Source organism: Hyaloscypha bicolor, assembly GCF_002865645.1.
Source record: "Hyaloscypha bicolor E unplaced genomic scaffold K444scaffold_56, whole genome shotgun sequence".
Classification (NCBI taxonomy): Eukaryota; Fungi; Ascomycota; class Leotiomycetes; order Helotiales; family Hyaloscyphaceae; genus Hyaloscypha; species Hyaloscypha bicolor.
Window position 1 is genome coordinate 2253273 of NW_020194558.1, and position 27010 is coordinate 2280282.

Here is a 27010-nt window from a genome sequence, read left to right on the forward strand (position 1 = left end):
ACGTTGTGAGAATCTCACCTCCAAGCGTTCGAGGGTTGAGGATGAGCTCGAATTCGCCTGGTTTTCGCTAAACGTCTGCAGCCCGAATGCTGCGGGGACGACGGCCGCCCGCACTGGTTCCGGCGCTTGCTCCCCCCTGACATTGGTCGACATTTTGGGAGCACTGTGACGCCTGCTCGCCGACGGACCCCCCAGCCAGTGGAAGGCTGCGACTCAGGAATCAGGAATGGAATGGACGGGACCTCCGACTCTGGGACCTCTGCATGAGATGAGATGGCACCTGGAGTTTGGATTAGTTCATCTCGAGACTCGAGCCCTGTGCTGCAGGTGACATCTCAGCACAGTCACAGTTCTGTGCACCGCCGGCAGCCTTCGGATTTCGAGCATGGGAGCGTCTCCAAACCACCGCTCTCGCCTCCAGCTGGCCCTCGGATTTGGATCTGATAGCCAGCCCCGGGGGACGTGAGGATTGAGCCTACGGAGCATTGTCTGATCTGGGAGGGGGCGTGGGAAGAAGCGCGGGAGCACCTGAGGCCATTCTCGCACCACTCATACACCTGGGATCCCAATTTCCTGGCAGATGGGAGGATTTTGCTGAGGGACTGGTGTTCCTGAGGGACTGGTGTTCCTGAGCGTCAAGACTCAAGAGCCTCGGATGCGTCTCAAGCCAATCATACTGTAGAAGTTGGAGCAGCCCATGCGGCACGCCAGGCCTGACGCTTTTTTGGGAGTCTGGGAGCGGGAGTCTGGGATGCTGGAAGGCGGTAAGCGTGGCTGCATCATTGGTCGCAGCAGAAGCCACCTCTCGTGCAGAAATAGCACCAGGAGCAGGCCCAGTCAATCCCAGGCCTCCCACGCTCCCAGCCTCCCGGCCTCCCAGCCGCGGGACGAATGATCGAATCCAGTTGCACACCTGCAGAGAGCAAGATCGGGACGTTTGTGCCCACGCATCCGGTCGCAGAAACGTTGACCCTTTCCAGATGCGACTCGTTCCCCTCCCGCGCCAAGCATTCGGATCGCCATCTCATACTGGTACCGTACCAGTACGTTAATTAAGATGCTGACTCGTGCTCTTTCAAAGGGGATCCTATCATCCTTCCCTTGACTGCCCTCATGATTTGCCTCAAACCCTCGTCTCGGTACTGTAGAGTTTAGAGTTTGTAACGGTGAGACCCGCAGGTTGCTGATCATTCGCAGCGTCGACAAACAATGTTCTCGAAGTCTCTCCCGCAGATCAGAAGCAACCGAGCCTTTTTGAGCGGAAAATTGCCCGCCGTTGTCGTTGATACTGTACTCTCCTGCTTAGTCTGCTTTATCACACTCGGTGGCGGACTGGCAAGCTCATCACGTGTCACGGCAATTCCTCGAAGCGGCGAGGACGTAAAACACCAGCAGCTTCAGAATGTTCCCTCCTCAACCAGCCAATAGCCAACTTTTCCACGGCCCACAATGCGAAGTGCTCCACGGAACAATTCGCCCATCTCAGTGGCGCATCCTGTTGCCTGTCTCTCAGAACATGTTCCTCAAAGGCTTGCTGTGAATGAAAACAAAATGAAAACCATAAGATGATGAGCATGGAAACCACTTGGCGATACTAGAACAGACAATCTCGATTATTATTAGAGGCAAATACGGCTCTGCGGACATAAGGAAGTGCTGACAGAAGTGTAGGCAGTAGAAATATGATTCTAGTCCATATCTGGAGACCTACTGTACGATTGAGAGGCCATAGTGAAGCAATGGGCTACCCCCATCACGGTTGATTAACGAGAGCCTCCGGATCCCCGTGGGACTCTGGAGCCACGCATTAAAGTTCTAACTCAAGGCTCAACTGAAGGACCACTTCCTTTCAAGTTCATCTCATACTTTCTTTATTCTGACTCCACTGCACAATGCATTTCCACAATCCGGTTTTTCTCACCTCCGTCTTTAAGTTACTCCACTGCCCCACACCAGCAAAATCAAGTATACGTCCTCAAGTGGACTGAAAAGCAGATGAAGGTTGCTCAAATATTGTTTCGCATCTGCTTTACAAGAGGTGTGACGGAGTGGATACCAAGGCGACTCCACAATTGATCTCGAGGTACGCTTTTGGGGGTTTCAACCAAGGCAGAGGCAGCAGATCGATTGGGTAAATCAACACCTGGTTCCGAAGCCAAGTATGGCATGTCCTTTTATATAATATAAGCACTACACGGTTTTATCTCTCGCGTAAGCAACGGCAAATCGACAATCAAATCGACCACTTATTTTGTTCCAGTCCCTATTGCTTTGACGTCACAATCAGATCCAAGTGCTTCCTTGGACCGTACCTAGGATCGCTACTAGCCTCTAGATGAAAGGATTAATAGCGTGACAGAGAGAAGAGGAACACGAACTGCTGGGCTTCCGGTGCAGCGAGTGGTAGCGACTGACGAAAGAGGAAACTGAATGATAAATCAACTGCTGAATACAGTGCTTGCTGGTAGGCTCAGGAACTTCAAGAGCATAGTCGTTAGGTCATAATCAAACCCTAACGCATTCGTAGTTCGCAACACTTGGTGTCCTACAGGTGCAAGTACAACTAATGGAAGAGACCAAAGAATTTCCGAACCCTCCAAGTGCAAAATACTGCTACCTTCCAAACAAGAGTCAATTAGACGCAATTGGGTCGTATTTGGTATCCACCAACAAAAACTCTGGCCAAAGGGGGTGATGCCATATTTTCCCTTTCCAGCAGCAGAGTGGCATACCGTGGTTTCTAGAAGTATCTTCCCGGTGAGTGTAGAGCACAATCGTACATTCCAACCTGCAGTTCAGTGCTTGGCAGCATGACTTTTGTAGGAACATCGAGTCAATGGTTCTTTGCTGAGTACGAAGTACGGAATCTCGTCCCGGCCTCACCAATTTATCAAGACAGGCAAACCTCCTGGCTTACTCGCCTGGATTTTCAGTCCATCACAATGGAATATAGCCAACCCATCGAGTGCGCAGTATGCGAGTGTCTATCGTGGTGGGCATCGAGATCTTGCTGTTACTTTAGTGATCCTCAATGTCCCAGATGGAGCTGGAACAGGGTCATGGAAGATCTGGAGATGCAACAGGTGGTTTGGTACCTGAGTGTTCCAGTGGGAATTGGCAGATAGGAAAGCGACTCATAAGACCTTCATTGAAGCTACGATGATGTGGAATCATCACTCCCTTCATGGCATATTGTGAATTGAGCGATCGGCACTCAGCAGTGTTGTCTAGAATCAAGTCGTAGCTGGTGGTGGCGGAACACCGGAAAGGAAGGCAAATTTGACGAGGCTGTGCCAGCCTTTGTCGTCAGCTTGCAACCGTTGGCGCCTCACTGTAGCGAGATCTTGACCTCCGACAACTCACGGTCCCAAACATTCAAATATTGTGAACTTGCGCACCACGCCCGAGATCTCTTGATGAGATATCTTTGTATGCTGCAGCCCTGCTTATCTTTATTGCACATGAGAACCGCGTAATCTGGACTCCTGCATCTCACATCCTTGGTCTGGGCGCATCCTGAAGCAGTGCACGGTGACCAGGGGACGACTCCAAGATGGTAAGTGATCGCGCAACATATTGTGTCTCTCCCTTGTTCAAATCGCTAATCTGCTGTTGGATTAGGGGATCAGTCGAAGACCGAAGGGTGAGAAGACGCAGAAAGCCCAAGATGGAGGCGGACGAGCGGGGGCTTCGGGCAGCAGCAAGCCGAATATCAAGAAGGCCACTTTTGATACCACAAAAAAGAAGGAGGTGGGGGTATCTGACCTCACGTTGATAAGTAAGGTCTCGAATGAAGCCATCAACGAGAATCTGAAGAAGCGGTTTGAGAACAGAGAGATCTATGTAAGCACAACCCAGGAGTAAACTTAGCGATGGCACATTCAACAGAGGAATCTCCCGGTACTGACTTGAAGATAGACATACATTGGCCATGTGTTGGTTTCTGTTAATCCCTTCCAGGACTGTGAGTATAATCTCTAAGGCGATTATGTTACACTGCTAACTTCGACTTCAGTGGGAATCTATACCGATGCAGTTCTAGACAGTTATAGAGGCAAGAATCGCTTGGAGGTCGGTGAAGCTTCTTTCTCCTGGTAGAAATCAGATCTAACATAATCTAGATGCCCCCTCACGTTTTTGCCATTGCAGAAGCAGCATACTATAACATGAAGGCGTATAAGGAGAACCAGTGTGTCATCATCTCAGGCGAATCTGGAGCAGGAAAGACAGAAGCTGCAAAGCGTATCATGCAATATGTGGCAAATGTTTCTGAGGGCAGCAATTCGTCTATTCAGGAGACTAAGGATATGGTTCTTGCTACAAATCCCCTACTCGAGTCTTTCGGAAATGCGAAGACACTTCGAAACAACAACTCCTCTCGATTCGGCAAATATCTGCAACTACAATTCAATGCTCAGGGCGAGCCGGTTGGAGCCACAATCACAAATTACTTGCTCGAGAAATCCAGAGTGGTTGGACAGATTCGAGACGAGAGAAACTTTCATATCTTCTACCAGTTCACCAAAGGAGCTTCAAACGATTACAGAACTAATTTTGGCATTCAACAACCTTCTACCTACCCATATACGAGTCTCTCGAAATGCTTGGATGTCGATGGTATCGACGATATTGCAGACTATGCCGAAACACTGGAAGCAATGAGGATCATTGGTCTATCCCAAGCTGAACAGGATGAGATCTTCAGAATGCTGGCTGCAGTCTTATGGACCGGTAATATCCAATTCAGGGAAGACAAAGATGGGAATGCCGAGGTCATAGATGACTCCGTGGTCAATTTCTTGGCATACCTCCTCGAAGTTGAGCCAGCAGCCGTTGTGCAAGCAATCACCATCCGGATTATTACCGCACGAAACGAAGATATTGAATCTCCCGCAAACCCCGCACAGGCTTTAGCTACGAGAGATGCTCTAGCCAAGGCAATATACAACAACCTCTTCGACTGGATCGTCGAGCGCGTCAATGTTTCATTGAAGGCCCGTGGTACCCCAGCACACTCCATCGGTATTCTTGATATCTATGGATTTGAGATTTTCGAGAAGAACAGCTTTGAGCAGCTCTGTATCAACTACGTCAACGAGAAGTTGCAACAGATCTTCATTCAACTTACTCTAAAGACAGAGCAGGAAGAATATGCCCGAGAGCAAATTACTTGGACACCAATCAAGTACTTTGACAACAAAGTTGTGTGTGACTTGATCGAAGCTGTGCGGCCACCGGGTGTGTTCTCCGCAATGAAGGATGCAACCAGGACCGCACATGCAGACCCGGCAGCCTGTGATCGAACTTTCATGCAGGCTATCAATGGAATGTCAAATGCTCATTTGACTCCCCGCCAAGGCAATTTCATTATCAAGCATTACGCTGGTGATGTCAGCTATACCGTGGAGGGTATTACAGACAAGAACAAGGACCAACTTCTCAAGGGCCTCCTGAACCTCTTTAGCCGCAGTGGCAACCAATTTGTTCACAACCTTTTCCCTCATGAAGTCGATCAGGACAACAAGAAGCAACCGCCTTCAGCCGGTGACAAGATAAAGGCGTCCGCCAATGATTTGGTGGCCACTTTGATGAAGGCTCAACCTTCATACATCCGTACCATCAAGCCCAACGAGAACAAATCGCCTTCCGAATATAATGTGCCAAATGTCATGCATCAAATCAAATATCTAGGTCTCCAGGAAAACGTCCGAATTCGGCGTGCTGGGTTTGCATATCGTCAGACCTTTGACAAGTTCGTGGAACGATTCTATCTCCTCTCCCCTAAGACATCTTATGCAGGCGACTATACCTGGACCGGAGATGCAAAATCGGGCGTGAAACAAATTCTGAAGGATACCAGCATTCCCCAAGAAGAATTTCAAATGGGCGTGACGAAGGCATTTATCAAGGCGCCAGAAACTCTATTCGCGCTCGAGCACATGCGTGATAGGTATTGGCATAACATGGCTATCCGTATCCAGAGGGTCTGGCGAGCCTTCTTGCGGATCCGCATCGAAGCAGCTACTCGCATTCAGAGACTGTGGAGAAAGAAGAAGGTCGGCGCCGAGTTCCTGAAGCTTCGGGAGCAAGGCCATCGAGTTCTGCAAGGTCGTAAGGAGAGACGAAGATTCAGTTTGCTCGGCTCAAGGCGGTTCATGGGGGATTACCTTGGTGTCAATGCAAACACTGGCCCTGGCAGCAGAATCCGCTCTGCTCTCAACCTCTCCGAACAAGTCATTTTCTCTTGCCGAGGTGAACTTCTCGAGACAAAATTCGGTCGATCAAGCAAACCCGGCCCTCGAATTCTGGTCTTGACAAAGAGCAAGTTCATCATTGTCAGCCAACATTTGGTCAATAAACAGGTCCAAATCGCTCCTGAGCGAACAATCACCCTTGGTTCGATCAAATTCGTTGGTACTTCAACGTGTCGAGATGATTGGTTTTCGCTGGGCATTGGCTCTCCGCAGGAAGCTGATCCATTATTGACATGTACTTTGAAGACTGAACTATTCACACATATGCAGAATGCCATGCCGGGTGGATTCCAACTTAAGATCTCCGACTCCATCGAATACGCCAAGAAGCCCGGAAAGATGCAAGTCATTAAAGCCGTGAAGGACTCGACCATGCGAGAGGACTTCTACAAGAGCGGAGCCATCCATACAAGCCAAGGAGAGCTGCCGAACTCGGTATCACGCCCCTTGCCGAAAGGAAAGCCTGTCCCAGCCAAGCCATTCACGAAAGGCCGACTCATCCGACCCGGCGGACCTGGTGGACGTCCATCCAAGTTGTCAAATGGAAACAGAAACACCACCCCAGTCTCCAACTCCTTTGTGGGCTCTCAACCTCGAGCTACACCTCAATCTACTGCTACTAGAAATACCCCTGCAGTCTCGCGAAATCTTCCCCCGCCTCCTCCCCCAGCTCCTCCTGCCGGTCCAAGGGAGCCACAGTACCGTGTACTCTACGACTTCGCTGGTCAGAGTGAAAATGAAGTCACCCTGAAAAAGGACGAACTCATCACCATTGAACAGAAGGAAGACAATGGTAGGCTAATACCAACTCCCCGTATAGATTCTATTGCTAACAATGTACTTCTAGGCTGGTGGTTAGCCAAGACCTCTTCTGGCAAGAAAGGTTGGGCTCCTTCTGCGTACCTCAAGGAAGAAGCCCCTCCGCCACCCCCTGCCGTTCCCGCCTTCCGCCCTACCCCTCCTCCCCCACCCCCAGCGAAGAACGGCACTGTACCAGTCGTTCGTGCCAAACCTCAGCCCCCTGCTCCCCCAGCAAAGCGACCTGCTGCAGGCGGCCGCAAACCAGCTCCCCTCCCAGCCCCTCGCGATTCAGGTACAAGTATGACGAGTAATGGCGGTACAGATAGTGGTCGCAACACTCCAAGCTTGGCAGGCGGGTTGGCTGAGGCTTTGAGGGCGAGACAAAATGCTATGCAACGAGGAAGAGACGATGAAGACGATTGGTAGATATGGTGAGGCCTGGACATATTTCTACACACCTAGGGAATGTCCTTGGAAACAGCAATGCTTAGCGAGTTTTCTGGTGGACAAATTTGATATGATGATCAACGATATATAGATGAGCCATACGATTCTATTTCGGGGAGCATGGTATGGATGCGAAGGTTTTACCAGACAAGCGGCTTGTCTGGTAGACAAGAATTTGTTGAGAGTAGCCCCACGAAAGCATTATTCGATAGAGAATGTGTTTCGTTCTTGAGCATCTGGTGGTTCGCTCTGATTCTTCCTGTTCTGACTCCACTGTACGCCCGCTTCCCAAAACTCGAAAATTCTCTTCTAGCCCCAGTATTCCTGTCCCTTCTCATTTGATCTTCTTACAATATCTTCGTCTTCCCTCCGCATGGTAGCATGTACCATCCCCTCCCCGTTCCTTCTATCGCTGGCTCTTCATCCTCACCCTCCTCCCATCTACCATCTACCATATTACAAGTACAACAATGCATGAACCTGGAAACGATCAAGGTGTGTATAGCTAAGTATAGGAACCAACGGAGTCAAAAAATATCCACATAAGATAGATGCCGACCTCCTAGCATCTACCGACCGACAGCTATCTTCAGTGCATCGAAGCTCGATGTCTACATTTCAGTTCTAAGTATGGGACCGATTCAAGGTCCCGTGAAAGGCCATGTCAGTCACGCGATACCCCACTGATTTCTGCACTCAGCCAACTCGTCCTTTCGTCTTATATACGGAATTCGAATCCTCACGTCGATCTACTCCCCGCAATGGTGACCGAACGGACACCAGACGAGCTCAAAGCCGGGGGTGAGGTTCCAATGCAGACAGATACTCTTCGCGTTGGCACCAAGGAATTCATCAGTCAGGGTTTGAAAGGATCTCGATTCTTGCGAGCAGCTGCTCGGTATCTTACAGATAAAATATCTATGTGCATGAAGTCGTCAAACCACCTAGGCCAGAGCCCCCCAGGTCTATCCAGAAAGCCTCCAAGCCAGAAGAAACGCCGAAAGGATATATGCGCCCCTATGTCCACGAACAATTTACAAATCACATCCCGTCCGATGATCAACCCTCGGCTCCAGTCGGAAATTAGGTCAGGAGGACAGTCATTCCCACCAAAGCAATCATAGGCCAGAAACCGCTCGCCTGGATGATAGTCCTCATTGCGGCAGAGTCGAACGCATCGTCGGTGCCGCCCGCAGCTGTTGTGCCGTTCGGCAAAGTACCGTTTAGGACGATCGTACTCGAGCCGTTGATATCGGCAACGTTGACTAAGCTGAGGTTCAAGTTTGAATAGGAACCGTCGCCGATCAAGGAGTCGAGGAAAGTGGAATTTCCGTTGTCGTCACAACCACACTCTTCATACATTGCACAGAGGCATGTGACATTCTTCGTCTCAATGAGGCCCGTGTCCTGACGGATCTCGATGTCGAAATGGAGATCACGGGTTGTGGTTGTGGTTGTATTTGTGGTGTTGTGTGCGGTGCGGTTGCGGAAGGTGTATGGCTAATCGTTTGTCAATTACTTCCCAGCGAACTTCGATTATGTTACGGATCACTTACATGGCTGTATGGGTAGGCGTATGCACCGTAGAGCCAGATACCTGGGTAGAATGCCAAGGCACCGGCACCGAAGGCCAGAGGAACAGCGGCAATGCCTAGAGGTGACCTGGAACCGGATTGGTAAGGAGAAGTTGCTCCACCACCATAATATCGTCCTCCTCCGTAGTTAGGTGTAACGCCAGATCCTGTCTTTGTCCGACCTCCCGTATTCGAAGACGAGGAGCCTTTGGGAGATGAACTAGAAGCATGTTTGTTAGACCTTGGAGAGGAAGAACCATGATGAGAACCATAATGAGATGAGTGGCCTCCACGACGCTCTTCACCGCCTCTACCAAATCTACGAAAGCCACTAAAGAAGCCGCCAAAGCCCAGAGGAGCATGGCAACTGATGCTCGACATCGAGGAAGAACTTCCTCCTCCCGGTCCCCTCGCTCATGAACAGGTCCCAGAAGAACTAACTTCTCGAGGTGAGGACGACGAAGTACTACTTCCAACTCTCGCAAGTTCTTGCGCACTCTGATTGCCACTCGCACCCCCAATCCCCGGAGAGGATGGAACATACCCAGAAGACGAACTTCCACTGCTACTCGAACCTCCCTTGCCTCCCGACGAGCCCCCCGAACCTCCCTTCCCACCACCACCGCCTCCACCCTTCCGCTTCCACAGTTCCTTCACATCCGCAAAGAAGTCATCGTCGCGCTCGACGTGATCCCGCGTCGAGACGGACTGAATATCGGTAACGGGTTGTGGATGCGCGAGGACAAGCGTATTAAAAAGTAGCAGTATCGCTACCCACCATACACTGAAGGATTTCATGATGCCAGAACGTGGTACAAACAATTAGGAAGAAGAATGATTTGACAAATTGACGGTGAGGTGCAGAGGGCCAAGATATTTGATGTCTCAGACAGCGGATCGTGGCTGGGTTGATAACTTTAAAGGGTGCGCCTCGTTTTGCCTCGCGGGATGCCTGACAGGGATGCACATGGAGCAGTCATACTTGAGTACGTAGTAGTTAGTGTTCGGAAGGGTCTTTAAGTAACCGGCGCCTTGGCTTGACAGTAAGCCAGCAAGCCGGCAAGCGCAGGCCAGCAACTCATGATGAGCGTGTCATGAGACGATTTGATTATCTTATCTTTTCCCCACAGCCTGTCAATCGTTGGGCAGCCGGGCCGTCCGTCTGGATGGCCGTTTGCAGTGGCGCGCTGTTCGCCCAATTGGCTCGTTTGGATGTGCAGCGTGCTGCGCCCTGCAGCTCGGATTTCCACAACGTCATTTGCATTTCCGGGGGTGCATTTTTCATTTTTCATTCTTCATTCCAAATGTTCAGTGGCAAGGCACGTTTTCTAGAGCGTCAGAGACCAATCTATGTCCGATTGTACCGGCTCAATTCCATACAATTTCTTGACTATCCAACAGAGTTGGGAGGCTGTGGGTGGTGGTAGGGCTGAGCAAATAAGATTGCTTTGGAATCCACTTCGCCCTCAACGGTGTAGATCGATGATGAAATAAGGTGCACGTGATGTGGCAAATGGAATCCAAACTTCATGATAGTCATCCTTCTAGAACACTTCTGGCGTCCTTCGAGGAGCCTTCTAGACTTGCATTAGAATGAGCTAGAAGCCTGTGAACCATGGTGGACTGATGGGAAGGTCATATCGGTATATTTATTCATTTGGCACGTGGGGGGTGCTGTCAACCCCATGACGACCTCAATGATTATCAAGAAAAGCTATAGTAAGCTTTCTAGAGCACTTCTGTGGCCATTGAGAACCTTTCTAAAGTTGCGTAGAATCAGCCAGGATTCTGTCAACCATATTTCACCAATCATAGGCTCGTAGGAGTGCCCAATTCATCAAGACGATAGAGAAGGGGGGGTCTTCAACCCCACCAAGACTTCAATTGATCTCAAGAAATGGTATAGTATCATTTTGTGTCGTCTATTCGTAACCGTGAAACTTTAATCATCGTCATATACCCCCTAGGCAGGCTCCTTCTCGAGCACTGCAGGAGCTGTGATAGTCTTGCCCTTCAGCTTCTCCAGTCCTTCTCCACCCTGTGGCCAAGTTAGCAAACCGGAAGCAGAGATTAATGGTGACAACTTACGTAGCTGATCAAGGGCGAGACCTCGATACCAGTTTCATCACCCTCGCTGACAACAGTTGCACCAGCAGCCTGCAACCATCTCGTGCCCTGCTGCATGATATCTCTCTTACTAGTATCCGGATCATCCTCACCAGTACCCTTCGCATTCTTCAAAGGCGAGAACTCGTCCTCACGCTTGACCTCCATACAAGCAAACTTCTTCAACTCCAACATGGGGAAGACATCGAACACGAATTGCTCAAGCTTGATCCCATTTGGCTTCTCTGGCTTGACCGTAGTCCCCTTCTCCGTATCGACATAGGGTATCTTCTTGCGAGCAACGTGGTGTGGAAGTTTGTGAGCCCATTCTGGGATCGACTCCAGGAAACGGAAGGAGTAGTAGTGATTGACGATGTTTCCAGCTCTGAACTTCAGAACATCAGGTTGCTTAGCATCTTTTGCCTCCGCAGTCTCCTTGTCGATCTCAGAGTACTCCACAACATCTGGTCTATGATTCTTCAGCAGAATGAGACCAACTGATTCGGTAGCATTACGCTTTCGAACGACCTTGGTTGCAATATCGACATCCTTGGAGGCGGAAAAGCCAATGAAGACTGGATCTGCAACCTTGACCAAGCAGTTATCCACACAGTAGGCATGAACGTGCTCGATACCCCGGTTCCGCATATCACCCATAACATTGGATGTGACCAAAGCCTGGTAGATACCTCCATTTCCATCCGGAGCCACCGCCACCCTGCCCTTGCTCTCCAACAGAATCTTGCCATCATTCGAGATACAAGGTAAAACACCCTGTTCAAAAATAACCACATTCTCTTTCTCCAACCCAAAGTAATCGTGCTCCTGAAAGTACTTCTCCGTCGGACCTCTCGTCGGGCCACTGGTCATTACATACCAGGGAACCACGACCTTCTTATCTGCTCCATGTCCCGCCTTCTTGCGCGCCAGTTGCTCGATCTTGCGTATCCGCTCTGCCTGGATCTGGAACAGGGATTTCGACGACGGCAGACCGATGTCGAAGCAGCCTTTCGGAGCGGAGCTTCCCAGCCTCGTTCCCTGGCCCCCTGCCATGAGCACCACGCCCACCTTATTCTCCGCAATCAGATCCAGACCCGACTGATACCACTTCTCAATATCTTCAGGCTTCGAGTCGAGAATGCTGGCTGTGGCAGAGTCTGGGAGCGGCTCGAGGCCCGATTCTTTGTCAGCATCTTTGGGTTTCGGCGGGTTGAGAGCTCGGTCGGTGATGGTGTTGATGTGGTCTGGGTCGAAGGATGATAGTTGTTCGTAGAGGGCAGCTTTCTCTGCTACGCTGAGGGAATCGTAGAACGCGAAGACTTGCTCTTGCTTTGCCCTTGCGTATTTCTCCTTGAGCTCCTCGAGCTCTGCTGCTGTGGGCTCCTTTGGCGGGGCACTCTCTTCTTTCTCCCCGCCAATGTGCACCTTCTGGAGGACATTCTTGACAGTTTCCATGCTGGGCAGTCAATCTCCGATATGGTATGGTGCAATCCGGACAGCCTTTGAGGAGCTTCGATTGCTTTTGTACCTTGGAAATGCAGGTGGTTCTTTAAATAGCTCAGGTACCCACCGAAAAAGCAATTTATGTCACTGAAGCTCGTTCGCTACGAAGCGGTACAGCAGGCAGCGAAGCCACCTCCTTTCCTGAATACGGCCTCGTATAAAGAGGCAGTGGGCCCCCGAATTGCAAGTTCAGGATGCACCTCATGCTTATTATATCTGAGACGTCAAGGCGAATCTGATCTGTCTATTCAGCCTGTGAGACCCACCGCGTGGCATCGCCGCATCATTGCAGCGGCATTGCCGCCCCCTGCAGCTTCAAATTTTACCCCACAGCTCACTGGATAGCTTCATCATGGACCCCACTATGGACGAACAGCTCAAGGAAGAAGACGTAAACAACTCTGATCCGGTCCCAGCAAGTTTCAAAGGCCGATTAAACCTCTCATCTTATAATTTCTCACCCAAACTCGACCCCACCTCGCAGCATGCACCCCTCCGCAGGAGCCCTCGAATACTTAAGCCAGAACCAGATATTGAACAGCCCCAACCACGGCTTTCAGATTTGGTCAAATCTGAATCTGAAACTAAGTCATCAACACCAAAACGCAAATCGTCCAGCAACCTGTCAGCCTCGCCCACCCCAAGAAAGAAATCTCGTTCCCCATCAGGCTACGCCCCTCCCTCCAAATACTCCCACCTCCCCGAGCTCCAAGACGTCCTCGCCCCAAACCTGTTCTGCGTCTTCATCGGTCTGAACCCCGGGATAACAACCGCCGCATCGGGACACGCATACGCGCACCCCTCGAACCTCTTCTGGAAACTCCTTTTCTCCTCCGGCCTCACGTCTCGCCGCCTACATCCCTCTGAAGACGGCACTTTGCCGGAGAAGTATGGGCTGGGGAACACGAATATCGTCAGCAGGCCGACGAGGAATGGGAGTGAGCTGAGTAAAGGGGAGATGGATGGCAGCGTGCAGGTTCTGGAAGAGAAGATCGGGAAGTGGAAGCCGGAGGCTGTTTGTGTCGTGGGAAAGAGTATTTGGGAGAGTATATGGCGGAAGCAGAAGGGAAGGGCGATGAGGAAGGAGGAGTTCCGGTATGGGTGGCAGGAGGACGAAGAGCGGCTGGGGAGGTGTGGAGAGTGGGAGGGCGCGAGGGTTTTTGTGGCGTGTACGACGAGTGGGCTTGCTGCTACGCTTTCGGTGGCGGAGAAGGAGAGGATTTGGAGGGAGTTGGGGGTTTGGGTTGAGAAGAGGAGGGAGGAGAGGGGCGGTGTTAAGATTGAAGAGGAAGCGTAGATGTGTGGGTTGATTTCTTAACTTTGTATTTACACTTCTCTCTTTCCCGATTGCCCCTGTAGTGTTGATCAATGCCGATAAACTTTTAACAGCTTTGTATCTCAATTTCTTTGATGCCCATACTTCCAAACCTCACTCCGCTATCCATTCTACCAATATTCGAGGAACAATACCTGAAGAGCACTTGTTCACTTTTTTCTGCCACACGGTTTAGCTGGCCCGTTGCGGGATTCATAAATATGGTGAGATGATTTGGGCTCTCTAGCAGTTGATGTACGTGTTGGCTGTGGAAGATTCTGCAACAGGAAAAGAATTACGAGGATATCGACGTGAAGATTGACGGGAAGTGCTTTACAAACGACCCAAATCGGCTCAATACTTTTGGACACTGCTAACCTTTGCTGTTGCACTTGCCATTGAACGAGGAAAGAACGGCCAAGGAAAGCACCAGCAGCTAGACAAGGCAAGGTTCGAGAACATCAATAGGAACACAACTAAACATTTTTGGGAGCGACACCAAATTCAATTCAATGCTCACAATGTCCCGAGAAAATCTATGCCATTGGACGAGCCTCAGAGAGGCGATGCTATTGCTGAAAGGGTCTCAGAACCGCCGTTTAAACCATTAAGAAACCCCTATGCACCTTAAAAACGAGAATGAAAATGCAGTACAAAGTACAAAACACCGTCTAATTGCGATCCAACTTCCGTCTCAGATTCCGCGTGCGCCTCATAAGCTTCTTGTACTTATGCTTCTTCATCTTCAACTTCCGTTGTCGCTTCACGCTGATGGCTAGCATGTCGGTCTCCTCGGGATGGTTTATCCTGTACCGCTGGTTGCGGTTCTGCATGCGCTCGAGGAATCTGGTGGGTGTTGGGGCTGGGTCTTCGGCGACTAAGGGAGAGCTGTGGGCCATGTATGTGACCTCACCGTTCTCGTCTGTTGACTCCTCGATCGTCAGGACGGCGGTATAGGTCCTGTGCTGTGGTTCCAAAGACTCAGCAGCTTCTGCTCCTGCTGCAAGCGACTCTGCTGTATCCATCGGCACGGGGGCCGGAGGTGGGCTGAACGGCTGGTACCGATTCGACAGAACATACATGCCAGCATTTTCTGGAGCATTATCGAGATGTTCTACTTCTGCTTTTCGGTATGACTCAGCAGTTATGGCAGCTCGAACATTATCCATCTCCTCGTTCCATTGCTCTTGTCGAGGACCAAGCTTGATGTTATCCAGCTTCCCTGTCACAGCATCGATGTTCTTCAGCGTGTTCGATAAGGTGGTAATGACTTCTGAGGATTTCGCGTTGGCTTTCGTTCGTGGTGTGAATATTGCAGCAAAGGCATCGTCGGTGACTGTTTTGGGGAAGCTGTTGGTGGTGGAAATCGGTCGGTAGAGAGAGAAGAAGGCAGAGGCGCTGATTTCTGTGAAAAGAATTTTGTTAGCCCAGAATAACGGCTATAGCGAAGCTACTTACGCATCGGATTTATGTGCTGTGTACTGGGCACACTAGGCAGATGGAGCATCGACTCATCTCTGCCTTTCACTGTAGAGCTTGCAACATCCTTCGCCTTCTTCGTACTGGGCTGCGATTTCTGCTCTCCTTCTAACGCTGGTTTTGATGTCTTTGTCTTTTTAACTGCTCTCGCCTTTGCAGGTGCTGCAGGCACAGTCTGCCCCTCAGTTACCCCTTTCGAGCCATCAGCAGGACTGGAAGGTTTCGACGAGGAGAATCGTCTCTGGTGGCAGCGGTATGACAGCGCTTGGCTTGCAATTGCTCGGGGAGTCGCGCCTGACAGGGAGGATACAATCGTTGTTTGAGGGGCAGATGAGGCTGCCCTCCGGACTGTAGTCGAGAACATCTCTCGTCCGCGGCATTTACAGGTAAAGGATCGTAGGTGGGGGAGTGAGGTTGTTGAGAGGGTTCCCGTTCTCGCGAGTGGAGCATAATCGAGGCAAATCCCGCACCGCCACAATGATTTTGCACGTGACCACAGTCCCGGACGCGATGTCTTGACAGCACAAATAGTCTGTTCACTTGGGGCATTAGGATTTCAAACCGAGATTCAATAGTCAACACTGGACTTGGATCGTTGAGGTTGAACAAAAGTTCGCTGTACCGTACTGCAAAAGAACATTAGGGTTCAAGACTACTTACTAGTAAACCAGTCGGTCACCTATGACCTGGAAGAGGACGCCGAAATTCAAGATTTGATAAATGCTTCAATATACTGTCCTTAAAAAGACATTAAATCTTACTATCACTCGTTGTACAATCATGAAGGAGCATTGTCATTGAAGACCCGATTCACAACACTGGTACCGGAAGGGAGTGTTTTTTTTTTGTTTTTTTTGCTTTTATTTTTCCATCATTACTGTACAAGAATCCATTAACATGTCATAGAGGTATCTATAGAGACCTTATTGTCCTTACTCGCTTCCATTATCGTATCTCCATTGCCATAAGAAGTATATAGAAACCCCACTGTCTCTACTCACTTCCATTGTCATATTCCACCACAGGCCGTTACGTCGAACATTAATTGTACACAATAGGTAGAAGCCATCCACGAAGTCTCATGGAAGAGGTTGCGAAAACTGCCGTGGACGTTGACCTTCCTTTGCATATCCACCATACTTGAGAATGGCGAACAGAACCACGCCAATAACCAGCGCAACCGCCCAAAGGAACGTGAGATACCTGGCCAAGCCTTTCTTTGACTTGCTGAATTTACGGATCTCCCGCCTAGTCAGCAATGACATGAAGGAGTCCAGCTTGCCCGCGGCAAAGAAGGGGAGAAGCGGTGGGAACAGATTGCAGATGATGAGACAAACTATTGAGATTTTCTCTTGTCTTGGATGTCTCTCACCATCGTCTGGCTCTTCGATGTCGAACATAACTTGTGGACGACCGACTTGATTGGAACGGCCGATTTCGATAGGTATATGTGGTGGATAACTTGGTTGACTATTCTTGGTAGTACGGAGCTTAGCTTCGCTAAAACCGTCTCCCTGGGCTCCCGACAACTTATTCCCCAAAGCATTGACATTGCCTCTCGACCCATAATGCTGATAATTGCCCGGGCCTGCGAAGGAAGATGAAAAGTCCCATTCCTCACGCTTTCGGCATTGACCTTGACGGCCGTAGCCTAATTGCCGAGCGCGTCGGGTTGCAAAGGAGCTTTGAGAAGAAAACATCGAGCCAGCTTCATTCCCATCTTGCACATCCATTCTTGCCCTGCCTTGTGTTGTTCGAGCAGCTTTTGGCGGGAGAATCTTGGCATATGGGAATGCTTGACTCTCATCCGTCGTAATACTTGAAGAAGGTTGAAACCGATTTTCGCTTTGTCGTCCCATATCTCTAGTTGGTTTACGAGTGGTTGGTGACATGACCTCTGGTGGCTTGGAGATGAATGGATTCTGGTGTGAGACTGACAATGGTGAAGGTGCTTTATATGGTTGGGTAGGTCTGGTTCTCATCGAGTTTGCAGGGTATCCATTCACTCTGTAAGGGCCTTTGTTGGGAGCCATGATTGGCATCATTCCTTGCTTCACGTTCAACTGTCGATACTGTCCCTCGTAATGAGCTCCTGGATGTTGGACAAGTCGCTCCGTGGAGTCCAGACGGCTCATGCTCTCAAAGGTGCTCAATGTTCCAGCGTCGGAAGTCTCTGCAAAACTGCTTAGGGTTTGGTTGTCATGATGCGGACGAGAGAATGCTTCCTGATGAGAAGTTTCTGTTGTTACGGTTTGCCAATCCTCTTGATCGTCTCCCTGCTGAGATGTGGTATCTCCTGACCTCTCCGCTCGTTGTTGCGTTTGTCGAGGCTGAGGTTGAATCGGGACACGGATACCATTGGCATCAAAATTCCAATTAGGGTCAATGGATGCTTTGTTGTAAAAGATAATTGGTTCTGCCAAACGCCGGGTTTCTTCATCGACGCTTATGACTTCGGAGACTGGTCTACTGAGTTGTTGCTGGCGGAAAGGGTTTTGGGAGCCTTGACCTGCTCTATTTCCCTGGACTGTAGAGTTTGATGAGTCGCTGATAGAAATGCTGGCACTAGTTTGACGGCGCAACTCCTTGATCACTTGCTCTAATGGCTGGTGGTTCTGGGTAATGAACCTCGGTGAAGATCGAAGTCCCTGCGGCTCATATTTGGAACGCATGTCGGGGAAACCTGTTGCATCGCTACCATTCTGCTTATCCGTGCCGGTCCTAACCGATGACATATCGTTCCGTGCTGTCGAGCGTGGCAAGCCATTGTTGAGGACTTGACGGGCATATCTTGGATGCTGAGTTCTGCTCCCTGGAGCAACTGCCTGAGTTGGACCATAATCCTCGTCTTCTGAGAAGAAGCTTTCGTCGTCTGACAGTTGGGCAAGATTTTGCTGGAAAGATTGGGCTGGCCGGTTGCCAGAAGCAAAGCTCTCGATATCGGATTCTGGGTAGTATTTTCGCACAATGTTGTCGATAGTGCTGCCTTCTTGAAGTGATGGTAGTCCCACTCGATTCCGGACTCTTGACCAGTTTCTTAGGTTGGACTCGTGGGTAGTTGGTGGCCTGGATGACAAGTCTCCCTTGGGCTGGAAGAGATCGGACTGAGTACCAGGCGAGAGCTTCTTGACAGGCTCAAGTACGTCTGAACGAGGGCGAGGATCAGATGAGCTTTCAGAGGACTCGTTTCTGCTAAAGGGGAAAGACAGGGCCGCCAAGGTTCTTCTAAAAGTATTTGAAGAATGCGGTGCTTGGGGTTGACATGCGAGGTTTTCTCTACCAGCAATGTTGATGTCTTCAATCTCGGAATCCATGTATTGAGAGACCGATCTGGTATCTTTCGAGGACACTGATGATCCAAGGGAGGTTGGGTAGCTCTTGTCTTCGAAGGGATTTAGATGGGACCGGGCGGCCGCCGCCTCAGCTTCGATATCCGTAACTTGATTTGTGTCCAATCTATGCTGTCCACGAGCAAAGCCAGATCGACTGAACGTGACGGTAGTGGAAGAATTATTGACTGTTGCTCGAGCTAGAGCTTTCTTCGACTCATGGTGTAAGTCTCCTGAACCAAAAGCATAGATCGTAGCTTGCCCTCTGGCAGGTTGCCGAGACGAAGAGTTAATGAGATCTCTGTGGACTTCTGCTCGACCTTGTATTATTGCACGCTCCTTCAAGGCATGACCTCCTACAGAGCTTTCATGCTCCAGAAGTAAGGGCCGAGAACTAGAAGTCATAGTGAACAAGGGACGCGGTGCCACCTGTGGAAATACTGCGTAGACCGGTTAGAATGGGTTGAAGGCAAGTAAGTGACGAGAAAACGAACCGTCTTGTGTATTCTGATTCTTCTAATGCTTCATTTGCTCTGGAAACCTCAGCCAAACTCTGCCCAAAGCTTCGTTGCTGGACACTAAAGGACAGCTTTGTTCTGGGCGCGTCGTGATGCGAAAGATGGATTGAAAGGGGTGCTAGGAGGTTTCGTCTTGAATTGAAAGACGGTTCAAGAGGCTCAAATCGCGTCCAGATCGTTGTCCGCAAGGTCAACTAAGGACGTGGGAAGATCGACATTGTGTGTAGCAGAATAAGGTGGAGGGGAAAGTGAGCGGTATCGTGAATATTCTGAATATTCTCCAGTACCGAGGCCGATAAAGGAGGGTTCTCCTATACTCGGATCGCTCGTGACCTGCCGATAACCGGATAAAGCTATCGGAGGGATCAAGGTGGTGTACTTAAGCAATCTGTTATTTGCTGAAAGATAGACCAGTGGTAGACTTCTTAAAGAGCCACACCCCAAGTTGGGTTGGCCTTTTTCTGCCTTTCCCCCTTGAGCGAATTCCACTTCAGGGACACAGAACTGATCCAGCGATGCAAGTGTGCCAACAGAGATATAGTCGTCTCTCCCATGAAGCTGTTCCAGCTCTGGACGGTGATCGCTAGTCTCGGAGTCCAGAACATACAGCTGAAGAGCATGATGTTTCCCAAACATTTTCACAAGAGCGTTGACGAGAGAATGTCTGCATGTAGCCAATTTTTGGTGTTCAGAACAGAGGCCAAATAAAACAGGTGCTTGGTGGAGCTGAAAGCTTTTGTGGGGTTGATGGTGTTATGAATTCAAAAGTGCTGTTGACGTGGTCGACAAAGTCGTTCCTTCCTCCAACAGCTGCACTTCAGCCGTTGGTGTGTCAGAGATTCCATCGTACCTTCCATTGGCATGCGCTAAACGACTGAATAAATGCTGGAAAGAACGACAGTCACAGGGAACAACCCTTGTTGTCCTTGTTTCTGACATTGTCAAAGCCGAAAGAAGTCTCTCATAGCAGAACATTACTCCTCAGCCAGAGAAACGACTGATGCTGAAGTCCTATTCAAGAACCCAGCTGAACCTCCAGCCGAACCTCCAGCCCTTGGTTGGTCACAGAAAGAACATGCAACGATCTCCATCATGCTAGGCAGAGGCCAGACCATGGAGTGTGCTTTAGAATGATGTCGTTTGTGGTTGAGACCTTAGGTAAGTAATGTGCACTGTTGGCAGAACGTGAAGTAGATTCAATGGCATGGGATGAAAGTCCTGACTAGCTGTGATGTAAAGCCAAGCTCGAGCTCGAGACGGACATGTCGACATTTAGCTAGAGGTGGTGTTGCTCGGCAGGCTGACATGCCGAAGTTACGAGATTGGTCAAGTAGTTCTCAGTTTGTCGACCTGGCGACTTTCGACCCCAAAGAGCCGCAGCTGTATCTATGAACCTGGGAGAGGTTGGAAGCAACAGAGGAGGTGTATTTGTGAGTTCGAGATGTGGAAAAGATACCTTGGATGTTTAGGCTACTGTAGCACGCCCATGATTGAAGCGAGCTTGCAGGGATCTACGACAAGGATAACGGTTCTGCGAGACCTCGAAATACCTTTGTCCTTTGCTGCTCTCGAGAATTGCTCTCAAATAGCAAGTCTGCTCGAAGGTAGAGGTAGAGGTTGCCCAAAGTTTGTGTTGTCTGGGTTGACGGAAAAGGGGCTCAACTCTGTGGCAGCTGCACTGTCATCAGAGCGACCCGTGCTGCAAGCCACTGCTCAAACACCCTTGCCCCCATCAGCCCCATCTTCGATAAGCTTCCAAATGCTCGAAGTATCTTCGTCACTTCAATAGAACGGCATGGCGGAAATGCAGAGTCTTCCTCCGGAGATAGTCTTCCATATCACTCGTTGTAAGTGTCCCAATAAATCGGACTTCCCTCACTGACAAGAGCAGTTCTCGAGCCAAGGGACATTGTAACTCTCCAGCATGTAAGCAAGCGGTTCCTCGAACTCGGCAGAGATGATGCTCTGTGGCGGGAACAATGCTTTAATGCCTCATCATTCCTCACGAATCTGCGGCGTCGACAGCAACTTATTACTTCCGAATCAACTCAAGAACTTCGATTCCGAGACCTAGCCCGGGCGTTGGCAAATGGCAACGGACTGGGGGACTCCCGGCTTATCAAGCCTCGGGAGGAGGCTCGAGATCTGAAGGCTAGATCCAACGAGAAGATCCGTGTAATGGCCAACTGGGACCCCAGTTACCCGGGCGAGAAGGTACAGTGGTACGATGAGTATATCGCCAGGAATGCACCGATTTCTACAAGTTGGCTACAACAACCGCGAAACAGGGAAAGTCCGGAGCACGAATACTTGGAAGTTAGGGGAATGGGACTCTATACACCTGCTGGGGAGGATGATGCAACTTTGGTGGTTGGCCCATTGGATGATGGGAGTGTCTGTATTTGGGACATAAGCGGTACCAAGGGCCGGAAAGGAAGTATCATCGCTCGAAGCAAGTCAGGGTTGATATCTGCGGATGGATCTCAGATTGGGACTGGCAAACGCTCGAAGTTGATTAGTGACGGGATCACTGAGTGTGTGAGTGTGGACAGCGGGAGGAAGCGGGCATTCTTTGCGGTCCAAAGCGGTACGGTCATCTCAAATATTATCTTAAGAGTTCCCAGTATACTGCTTTGGCGCTTGTCATTTCCCGTTTCCACTGGTAATTGCTAGACTTGTGGACAAGCGCTCACTTCGGGTTCGGGTGGGGATTGCAACCTTGTTATTCTTGCAGCACCCTCCAGTTTAAATTCCTCCCTTGTGAATATGTTCGTCAATCAACGAACGGGTTGGACTTCGTGGCTGACTATAACAAGGTCTTGTGGAGTTCGATCTTGAGACTCTCTCGACCATTAGTCACGAGGAATTTTCGTTCTCAATTACCGCTTTATCTGAGGCTAAGCACCCAGTACCACTTACCGTCGGTACTGATCTGTCTCTCTATCTGCATGACCCTCGGGCACGAAGAAATACAGGGCAGGCGGGCCGCAGCGATTTTGAGCGTCTCGATTCCTATGAATCTAGCTTCGGTTCTCTACGAAGCCAGGGCTTAGGGGATTCCCGGAGACTCTTGAATCCGGAGCCGAGTCCTCTTTATGCTCACCCTCATCACCCAGGCCCGTTGAGCATCTTACATCTGCCTAGCTCCGGCAATGAGTGGGATGGAAACGGCGAAATCTACGTTGCAGGTCGCTTCCCTAGCATCCTCAACTATGACCGCAGATACTTCCCCAGGTTGAGGGGCACAATCCACTCCGGGGCCCGATTATGCAGTATGGCCTCCCTTCCATATCCGTTCGCATCTATGGAGAAAGATCTCGCAAGGCGTGGTGAGCTTTCGATCGAGCAGGTATGGGAGGCGAAGACTCGCCCAGGCAAAACCCTGATTGCTTGCGGCGAGTATAATACCAAAGGGTCTCTTGAAATGTATGGACTTAGCCCAGAGCCTTACCTTTCAACTATATCGTCCGATTCATCTGCGGGCAGCCTGCAGAATTCCGTCATGAGGAACAGGCAGACATCATCCAGTTCGAAGTTACTATCGGTAGCCAACCATGGCACTCGAATCGTCGTCTCGGATGGAGGCGGAAACCTCAAATGGCTCGAACGAGACGGGTTCACGGAAGCACGACGATGGAACATCGCCCATGGCTCAGTTGAGGCACCACGAGGGATCTTCGGAACCCTGGGTGATTCCTACATGGATCCGGGCTCTGGAGACATCGTAATCAAGATAGCTAACACAACCAACGGGCGAAGTGGGCAGGTTGTGAACGAGGATCTCGTCTTATGGACAGGCGACAAGATAGGGCTGCTGAGTTTCTCGAGCAAGCCGGGGTTCTCGGCTGAAAGCTTCGAGGAGACTGGGAACAAGACTCCAGAGCAGATCCGCACGGAGCGGGAGGAGCGCACTTATGCGGAGACGATGGGAAGGGCCCTGGAAGCCAATGCAAACGAAGTTCGATGGATGAGGGGCTTGGGGTTGGGAATGTCTTGAGGATGGTATACATTGTGCCTTTGCTTTTCCGTGTTGCGTTATTAGAATAAAACAGGATAGAGTAGATCTCACAGCCAGCTGAAGGTTTGCCAGCAGTTCTTGTTTTCTCAACTTTTGAAGGGTCAGACGATGTTGCCGGCGGACTCGAGCATCTCCACATCGTCGTTTGTCATACGTGTCCCTTGTTCCAGGCTGGTGCTTGTCAAACGGTATCTTTGGTATCTCTGGTATCCAGACAATTAATTCTCGTTCGTCGCCTGCTTTTCGGGGGCGGATATGCCGAATCTGTCGATCTTGTACACGAGGCTGTCTCCGTGGCGAATGAGGGCCTTGTACCCTGAAGTATCCTTCCGGGCAAGGTACACTGCCCTGGAGGGGGGAGGGTTCTTATAGAAATCTGACTCCAAGTGACCGCTGGCCATCAGTAATCACTAGCACAATCAATGCCGTCCAGAGCCTCGCAATATGCTTTTGTCTTGCCGTTGGCAGCATTTTTCACGGGGAGCTGAGTGGATACTTAACAAGATGTTTCCGCAGCCACAGCCTTGACGATTGCCCACGTCAAGCGCACCCCTAGCCCGGGTGGCAAAAACTCGCCAGCACTGTCCAACAGCGCCAAAGGCTGTCGTCCGAAGTGATTGTAGCCCAATGAAATAGACAAGGCGACCGAGGCGTCTAGATTCGAATGATTAAAGTTTAGCGGCTGTACACCGCTTGTCTGGCAAGGTGGAGGCTACCAGTGGCACGTCTGACCATGCAGCACTGGAGAGGAACACAGGTCCTGCCAGTGCACCCAGTTTCAATATGGTGACTACCGTGCGTGTGCCCACGCGCAGGTCCTGCATGACTGGGCCCTGCTGTGGTGTTGACCGCAAAATTGTTGAGATACTGAGACTCGTTGGCCAGGGTGTCCTCCAAATGTTTCTTGGTGTGTCTTCCCTGCTGCGTGGGACTTACCACGATCAAGCGCCTCTGAAGCCAAGGCCATAGCTTGAAGTCAGCCTCATGCAGTCGCAATTGGCCGCCAGTAAAAGGCAAAGCAAGTGGCATCTGTTCGTTCTTCGCTTTCTCTCATCAAAGACCTGCCAGCCGTTGTGGCGTTGAATCGTTGTCCGCTTCAGGGAAACCACCTCGTCAGCCTCACTTCCAGCGCTGCATGGCAACTCCATGCAATGCGTCAAGTGATTCGTTGCATGCGTGAGAAACAGAAAAGCTTCCTGATACAATAACATTTCATGTCCCGTTGTCATTTGCCAGGTATCTTCGTCACATATTGTTGTTCTTTCCCTTCGATTTCATGGCCGCTTCTGCTAGACCAGAGAGCCACAGCAAGCCGATGTCAAGGCGACGACAGCTTTATGGAAGAGATCCAAGGTCCCGGAGGGGAGCGCACAGTGAGCAGCAGCATCTGCCGCGCTCTCCTCCGCGACAAATGGCGTGGTCCTCGCCGGCACCGATGTCCATAGCAAGCAACTCAACCACCTCCCTCAATACACCACTAGAACATGCACACGGCATCACCATGGAGCGTACTCCCTCCGGAAATTCTATCATTTCAGACCCTCGGTTCGAGCAGGAACCGAATCATACGTTAACCTCCCGCGATATTGAAGCGGCGAGGTTTGTTCTAAATCACATGGAACGAGGTCCATCTCGTTGGAACCACGAAGACATCTTCAAGAGCTTGATCAATCGACACGATCATATCGACGACCAAGCCTTGGATGGCATTCTCACCACCGCCGACTCAATCTTCTTTTCCGAAACACTCTACAGGCGGGTCCAATGGGAATGGTCCTCGGATGACAGATATCAGACCGAACTCATCGGCACCACAGCTCTACGGCGCTGCTCTGACCGCGACGGCTTCGAAACCCTCATCGTTCTCTCAGCTCCGATTCTCAAGAACCCGAAATATGATCGTCGACTCCTTCTCTCTGCGTTCTTGCACGAACTGATACATTGCTACCTGTTTATCAAGTGTGGGTTCGAGGCGAGGATGCAGGGTGGCCACACCAAGGGCTTTCATATGATCGCCCGAGCAATCCATGACTGGGTTGAAAAGTGGCATCCCGGATACCTGGAGCTCTGCAACATGAAAGCAAACCTTAACCGCTTCGACAAGACGAGAGCTCCGATGCAATTTGTGGATCCGAGGGTTGATGTGTTTCGGGATGAGAGGAGACATGGTCATGAGGGGTGTAATCAGAGTCCTCGACCTGATTGTGATCATATAGAGGCGTCTGGCGTTCGTCCTTTAGCCCTGCCCCCGAGGCCTGATCATACTTGGCATTAGCTTTTAAATCATTCTTATTGATGACGGGGCGTTTGTTCTTTCTGGTTTTAGCGGGCTCCACGAATCTTCTTACCTCGTAGATCGATACCAAAGTAAAGCGTAGCATGATAGAACGGCTAATACTTTTAAGTATTTAGAACGGCGGTGGAATTCTGGAGCAGTCGCTCCTCTTCTCCATGCCAAAAGTGCCTTCAAGATTGTATATAGTAAAATTTCTGAGATCCTGACCGTGTTCTGAGTTTGGACACAATGGTTTGGGTACAGTTTTGAGCCGAGAAATATATGAACGCAAATTCAACCCAGTCTTTTTTTTTTAGCGTACTTCCTCTTCTCGTACATCCTGTGGACCATTAATCCAAATTTGAGAGTTCGAAACAGAGTCGAGTTTATGCTGCAAACGACTTCCCCCTCAGCGTACATTACACCAGGTCCTAAATTCACACTTGTTTCAATTCCATGATTTCTTTTTCCACCTTCTAATTCTTCCCCAATCTTACGATTTCCTAACAGCCCTCCCCACCATCCCTAATCCACCAACCCTCCACCCCACAGTCGCAAGTGCCAAAAATGCAATCGCTCCCCCAGAAAACGCAGCAGCAGCCAATCCCTCTAGCTCTCCTTTCCCGAATCCCCTGTACCTCGTTAGCCTCTTATCCTCCTTTCCCCATTGTCCTCACTGAACAAAAGTGTTTGGGTACAATCAGACAGACAGTGCCCCAACCTAATTTTACAGAACAAACTGCGTTCAATCAAGAGGACAGTACATCTTCCTACCTCTCCCCTGCCAGTTTCCCCCTTGGATTCCCCAATCAAAACCAGAAAAAAGAAAGACGTCAGAGCTCACCACGCCGCACCAGCGATATCCAAAGCATCAACAACGGCCCCCGCAATCACCGCTCTCTTCGCTGCCTCCGGCGTTTTCGCGGTGTAGAGAAGACCAGCGAGGAGAGCATCGCGACTAGCCCATGCTCTGACGTTGAATAGTGAACCGGGGGATGAGGTAGGTTGAGGGAAGAAGAGGAGGTTGGTGGTTAGGGAGGGGAAGAGGAAGGCGGACGTGCCGATGCCGAGGCGAGCGACGGAGAGGACGGTGAGAGGGAGGGGAAGGGGTGTGGACGACATTTGGGATAATTTATGTTGGGGTCTTGAGATGGGTTTGGATTAATGAATCAAAAATGAAAAGCGGTTAGGATGTTGGGGTGGGATTGAGGTGACTTCGTACATTTGGAATGCAGGAAGTGCTTCCATCTTATATAATTCAGATGTAGAAAGGGAAAGTGGTAGGAGTTGAAAGATTTGTACCAAACAGCTCCGAGCCTGAAGTGGCGGGGCTTGAATCCAGCCGTCTTATACACCGCTTGCCTTTCACCCCTCACTTGTGAAGTGTCAAG

At 50.3% G+C, this 27010-nt stretch overlaps 11 protein-coding genes across 11 annotated transcripts; 4 read left to right on the forward strand and 7 right to left on the reverse strand.

Annotated features, from left to right (window-relative positions):
- Window positions 1–1084: 1084 nt before the first annotated feature.
- Window positions 1085–1958, reverse strand: K444DRAFT_611815 (uncharacterized protein). The gene is made up of 2 exons (XM_024880014.1): window positions 1198–1958; window positions 1085–1139 (listed from the first exon to the last, which is right to left on the reverse strand). The coding sequence occupies exon 1, from the start codon at window positions 1574–1576 to the stop codon at window positions 1352–1354; it is 225 nt and encodes a 74-aa protein (XP_024738465.1). The 5' UTR covers window positions 1577–1958; the 3' UTR covers window positions 1085–1139; window positions 1198–1351.
- A 1595-nt stretch (window positions 1959–3553) lies between these two features.
- K444DRAFT_628584 (myosin-1) lies at window positions 3554–7481 on the forward strand (the record flags this gene model as incomplete). Its single annotated transcript, XM_024882927.1, has 6 exons — window positions 3554–3556; window positions 3622–3843; window positions 3919–3964; window positions 4016–4071; window positions 4122–7047; window positions 7102–7481. 6 exons carry the CDS (start codon window positions 3554–3556, stop codon window positions 7479–7481), a joined length of 3633 nt encoding a protein of 1210 aa, XP_024738466.1.
- Window positions 7482–8585: 1104 nt separating this feature from the next.
- Window positions 8586–10715, reverse strand: K444DRAFT_652251 (uncharacterized protein; the record flags this gene model as incomplete). Its single annotated transcript, XM_024885777.1, has 4 exons — window positions 8586–9002; window positions 9059–9317; window positions 9621–9846; window positions 10691–10715. The coding sequence occupies 4 exons, from the start codon at window positions 10713–10715 to the stop codon at window positions 8586–8588; spliced, it is 927 nt and encodes a 308-aa protein (XP_024738467.1).
- On the reverse strand, window positions 10706–12875 carry K444DRAFT_652252 (UDP-N-acetylglucosamine pyrophosphorylase). Its single transcript, XM_024885778.1, has 2 exons — window positions 11165–12875; window positions 10706–11114 (listed from the first exon to the last, which is right to left on the reverse strand). The coding sequence occupies exons 1-2, from the start codon at window positions 12635–12637 to the stop codon at window positions 11040–11042; spliced, it is 1548 nt and encodes a 515-aa protein (XP_024738468.1). The 5' UTR covers window positions 12638–12875; the 3' UTR covers window positions 10706–11039.
- A 456-nt stretch (window positions 12876–13331) lies between these two features.
- Window positions 13332–13955, forward strand: K444DRAFT_476764 (DNA glycosylase; the record flags this gene model as incomplete). The annotated part of the gene is made up of 1 exon (XM_024872943.1): window positions 13332–13955. A coding segment is annotated over one exon (624 nt), but the record flags the coding sequence as incomplete, so codon positions are not given.
- Window positions 13956–14671: 716 nt separating this feature from the next.
- On the reverse strand, window positions 14672–15843 carry K444DRAFT_628588 (uncharacterized protein; the record flags this gene model as incomplete). The annotated part of the gene is made up of 2 exons (XM_024882928.1): window positions 14672–15405; window positions 15459–15843. 2 exons carry the CDS (start codon window positions 15841–15843, stop codon window positions 14672–14674), a joined length of 1119 nt encoding a protein of 372 aa, XP_024738470.1.
- A 664-nt stretch (window positions 15844–16507) lies between these two features.
- On the reverse strand, window positions 16508–17217 carry K444DRAFT_611819 (uncharacterized protein). Its single transcript, XM_024880015.1, has one exon. The coding sequence runs from the start codon at window positions 17210–17212 to the stop codon at window positions 16559–16561; it is 654 nt and encodes a 217-aa protein (XP_024738471.1). The 5' UTR covers window positions 17213–17217; the 3' UTR covers window positions 16508–16558.
- Window positions 17218–19485: 2268 nt separating this feature from the next.
- Window positions 19486–19962, reverse strand: K444DRAFT_628590 (uncharacterized protein; the record flags this gene model as incomplete). Its single annotated transcript, XM_024882929.1, has 1 exon — window positions 19486–19962. The coding sequence occupies one exon, from the start codon at window positions 19960–19962 to the stop codon at window positions 19486–19488; it is 477 nt and encodes a 158-aa protein (XP_024738472.1).
- Window positions 19963–21089: 1127 nt separating this feature from the next.
- On the forward strand, window positions 21090–23777 carry K444DRAFT_611821 (uncharacterized protein). The gene is made up of 3 exons (XM_024880016.1): window positions 21090–21173; window positions 21218–21913; window positions 22143–23777. Exons 1-3 carry the CDS (start codon window positions 21122–21124, stop codon window positions 23321–23323), a joined length of 1929 nt encoding a protein of 642 aa, XP_024738473.1. The 5' UTR covers window positions 21090–21121; the 3' UTR covers window positions 23324–23777.
- An 849-nt stretch (window positions 23778–24626) lies between these two features.
- On the forward strand, window positions 24627–25847 carry K444DRAFT_611822 (uncharacterized protein). Its single transcript, XM_024880017.1, has one exon. The coding sequence runs from the start codon at window positions 24756–24758 to the stop codon at window positions 25617–25619; it is 864 nt and encodes a 287-aa protein (XP_024738474.1). The 5' UTR covers window positions 24627–24755; the 3' UTR covers window positions 25620–25847.
- Window positions 25848–26112: 265 nt separating this feature from the next.
- Window positions 26113–26741, reverse strand: K444DRAFT_526572 (uncharacterized protein; the record flags this gene model as incomplete). Its single annotated transcript, XM_024874556.1, has 2 exons — window positions 26113–26251; window positions 26464–26741. The coding sequence occupies 2 exons, from the start codon at window positions 26739–26741 to the stop codon at window positions 26113–26115; spliced, it is 417 nt and encodes a 138-aa protein (XP_024738475.1).
- Between the last annotated feature and the right edge of the window lie 269 nt (window positions 26742–27010).

Coding starts and splice junctions, on each gene's coding strand:
- K444DRAFT_611821 (XM_024880016.1), top strand. CDS start 21,122: ATGGCGGAAATGCAGAGTCTTCCTCCGGAGATAGTCTTCCATATCACT. Junction 21,174..21,217: donor AGTCTTCCATATCACTCGTT/GTAAGTGTCCCA, acceptor TGACAAGAGCAG/TTCTCGAGCCAAGGGACATT. Junction 21,914..22,142: donor ATTCTTTGCGGTCCAAAGCG/GTACGGTCATCT, acceptor GACTATAACAAG/GTCTTGTGGAGTTCGATCTT.
- K444DRAFT_611815 (XM_024880014.1), bottom strand. CDS start 1,576: ATGCTCATCATCTTATGGTTTTCATTTTGTTTTCATTCACAGCAAGCC.
- K444DRAFT_611822 (XM_024880017.1), top strand. CDS start 24,756: ATGGCGTGGTCCTCGCCGGCACCGATGTCCATAGCAAGCAACTCAACC.
- K444DRAFT_611819 (XM_024880015.1), bottom strand. CDS start 17,212: ATGGATGTGCAAGATGGGAATGAAGCTGGCTCGATGTTTTCTTCTCAA.
- K444DRAFT_652252 (XM_024885778.1), bottom strand. CDS start 12,637: ATGGAAACTGTCAAGAATGTCCTCCAGAAGGTGCACATTGGCGGGGAG. Junction 11,115..11,164: donor TCTCGCCCTTGATCAGCTAC/GTAAGTTGTCAC, acceptor ACTTGGCCACAG/GGTGGAGAAGGACTGGAGAA.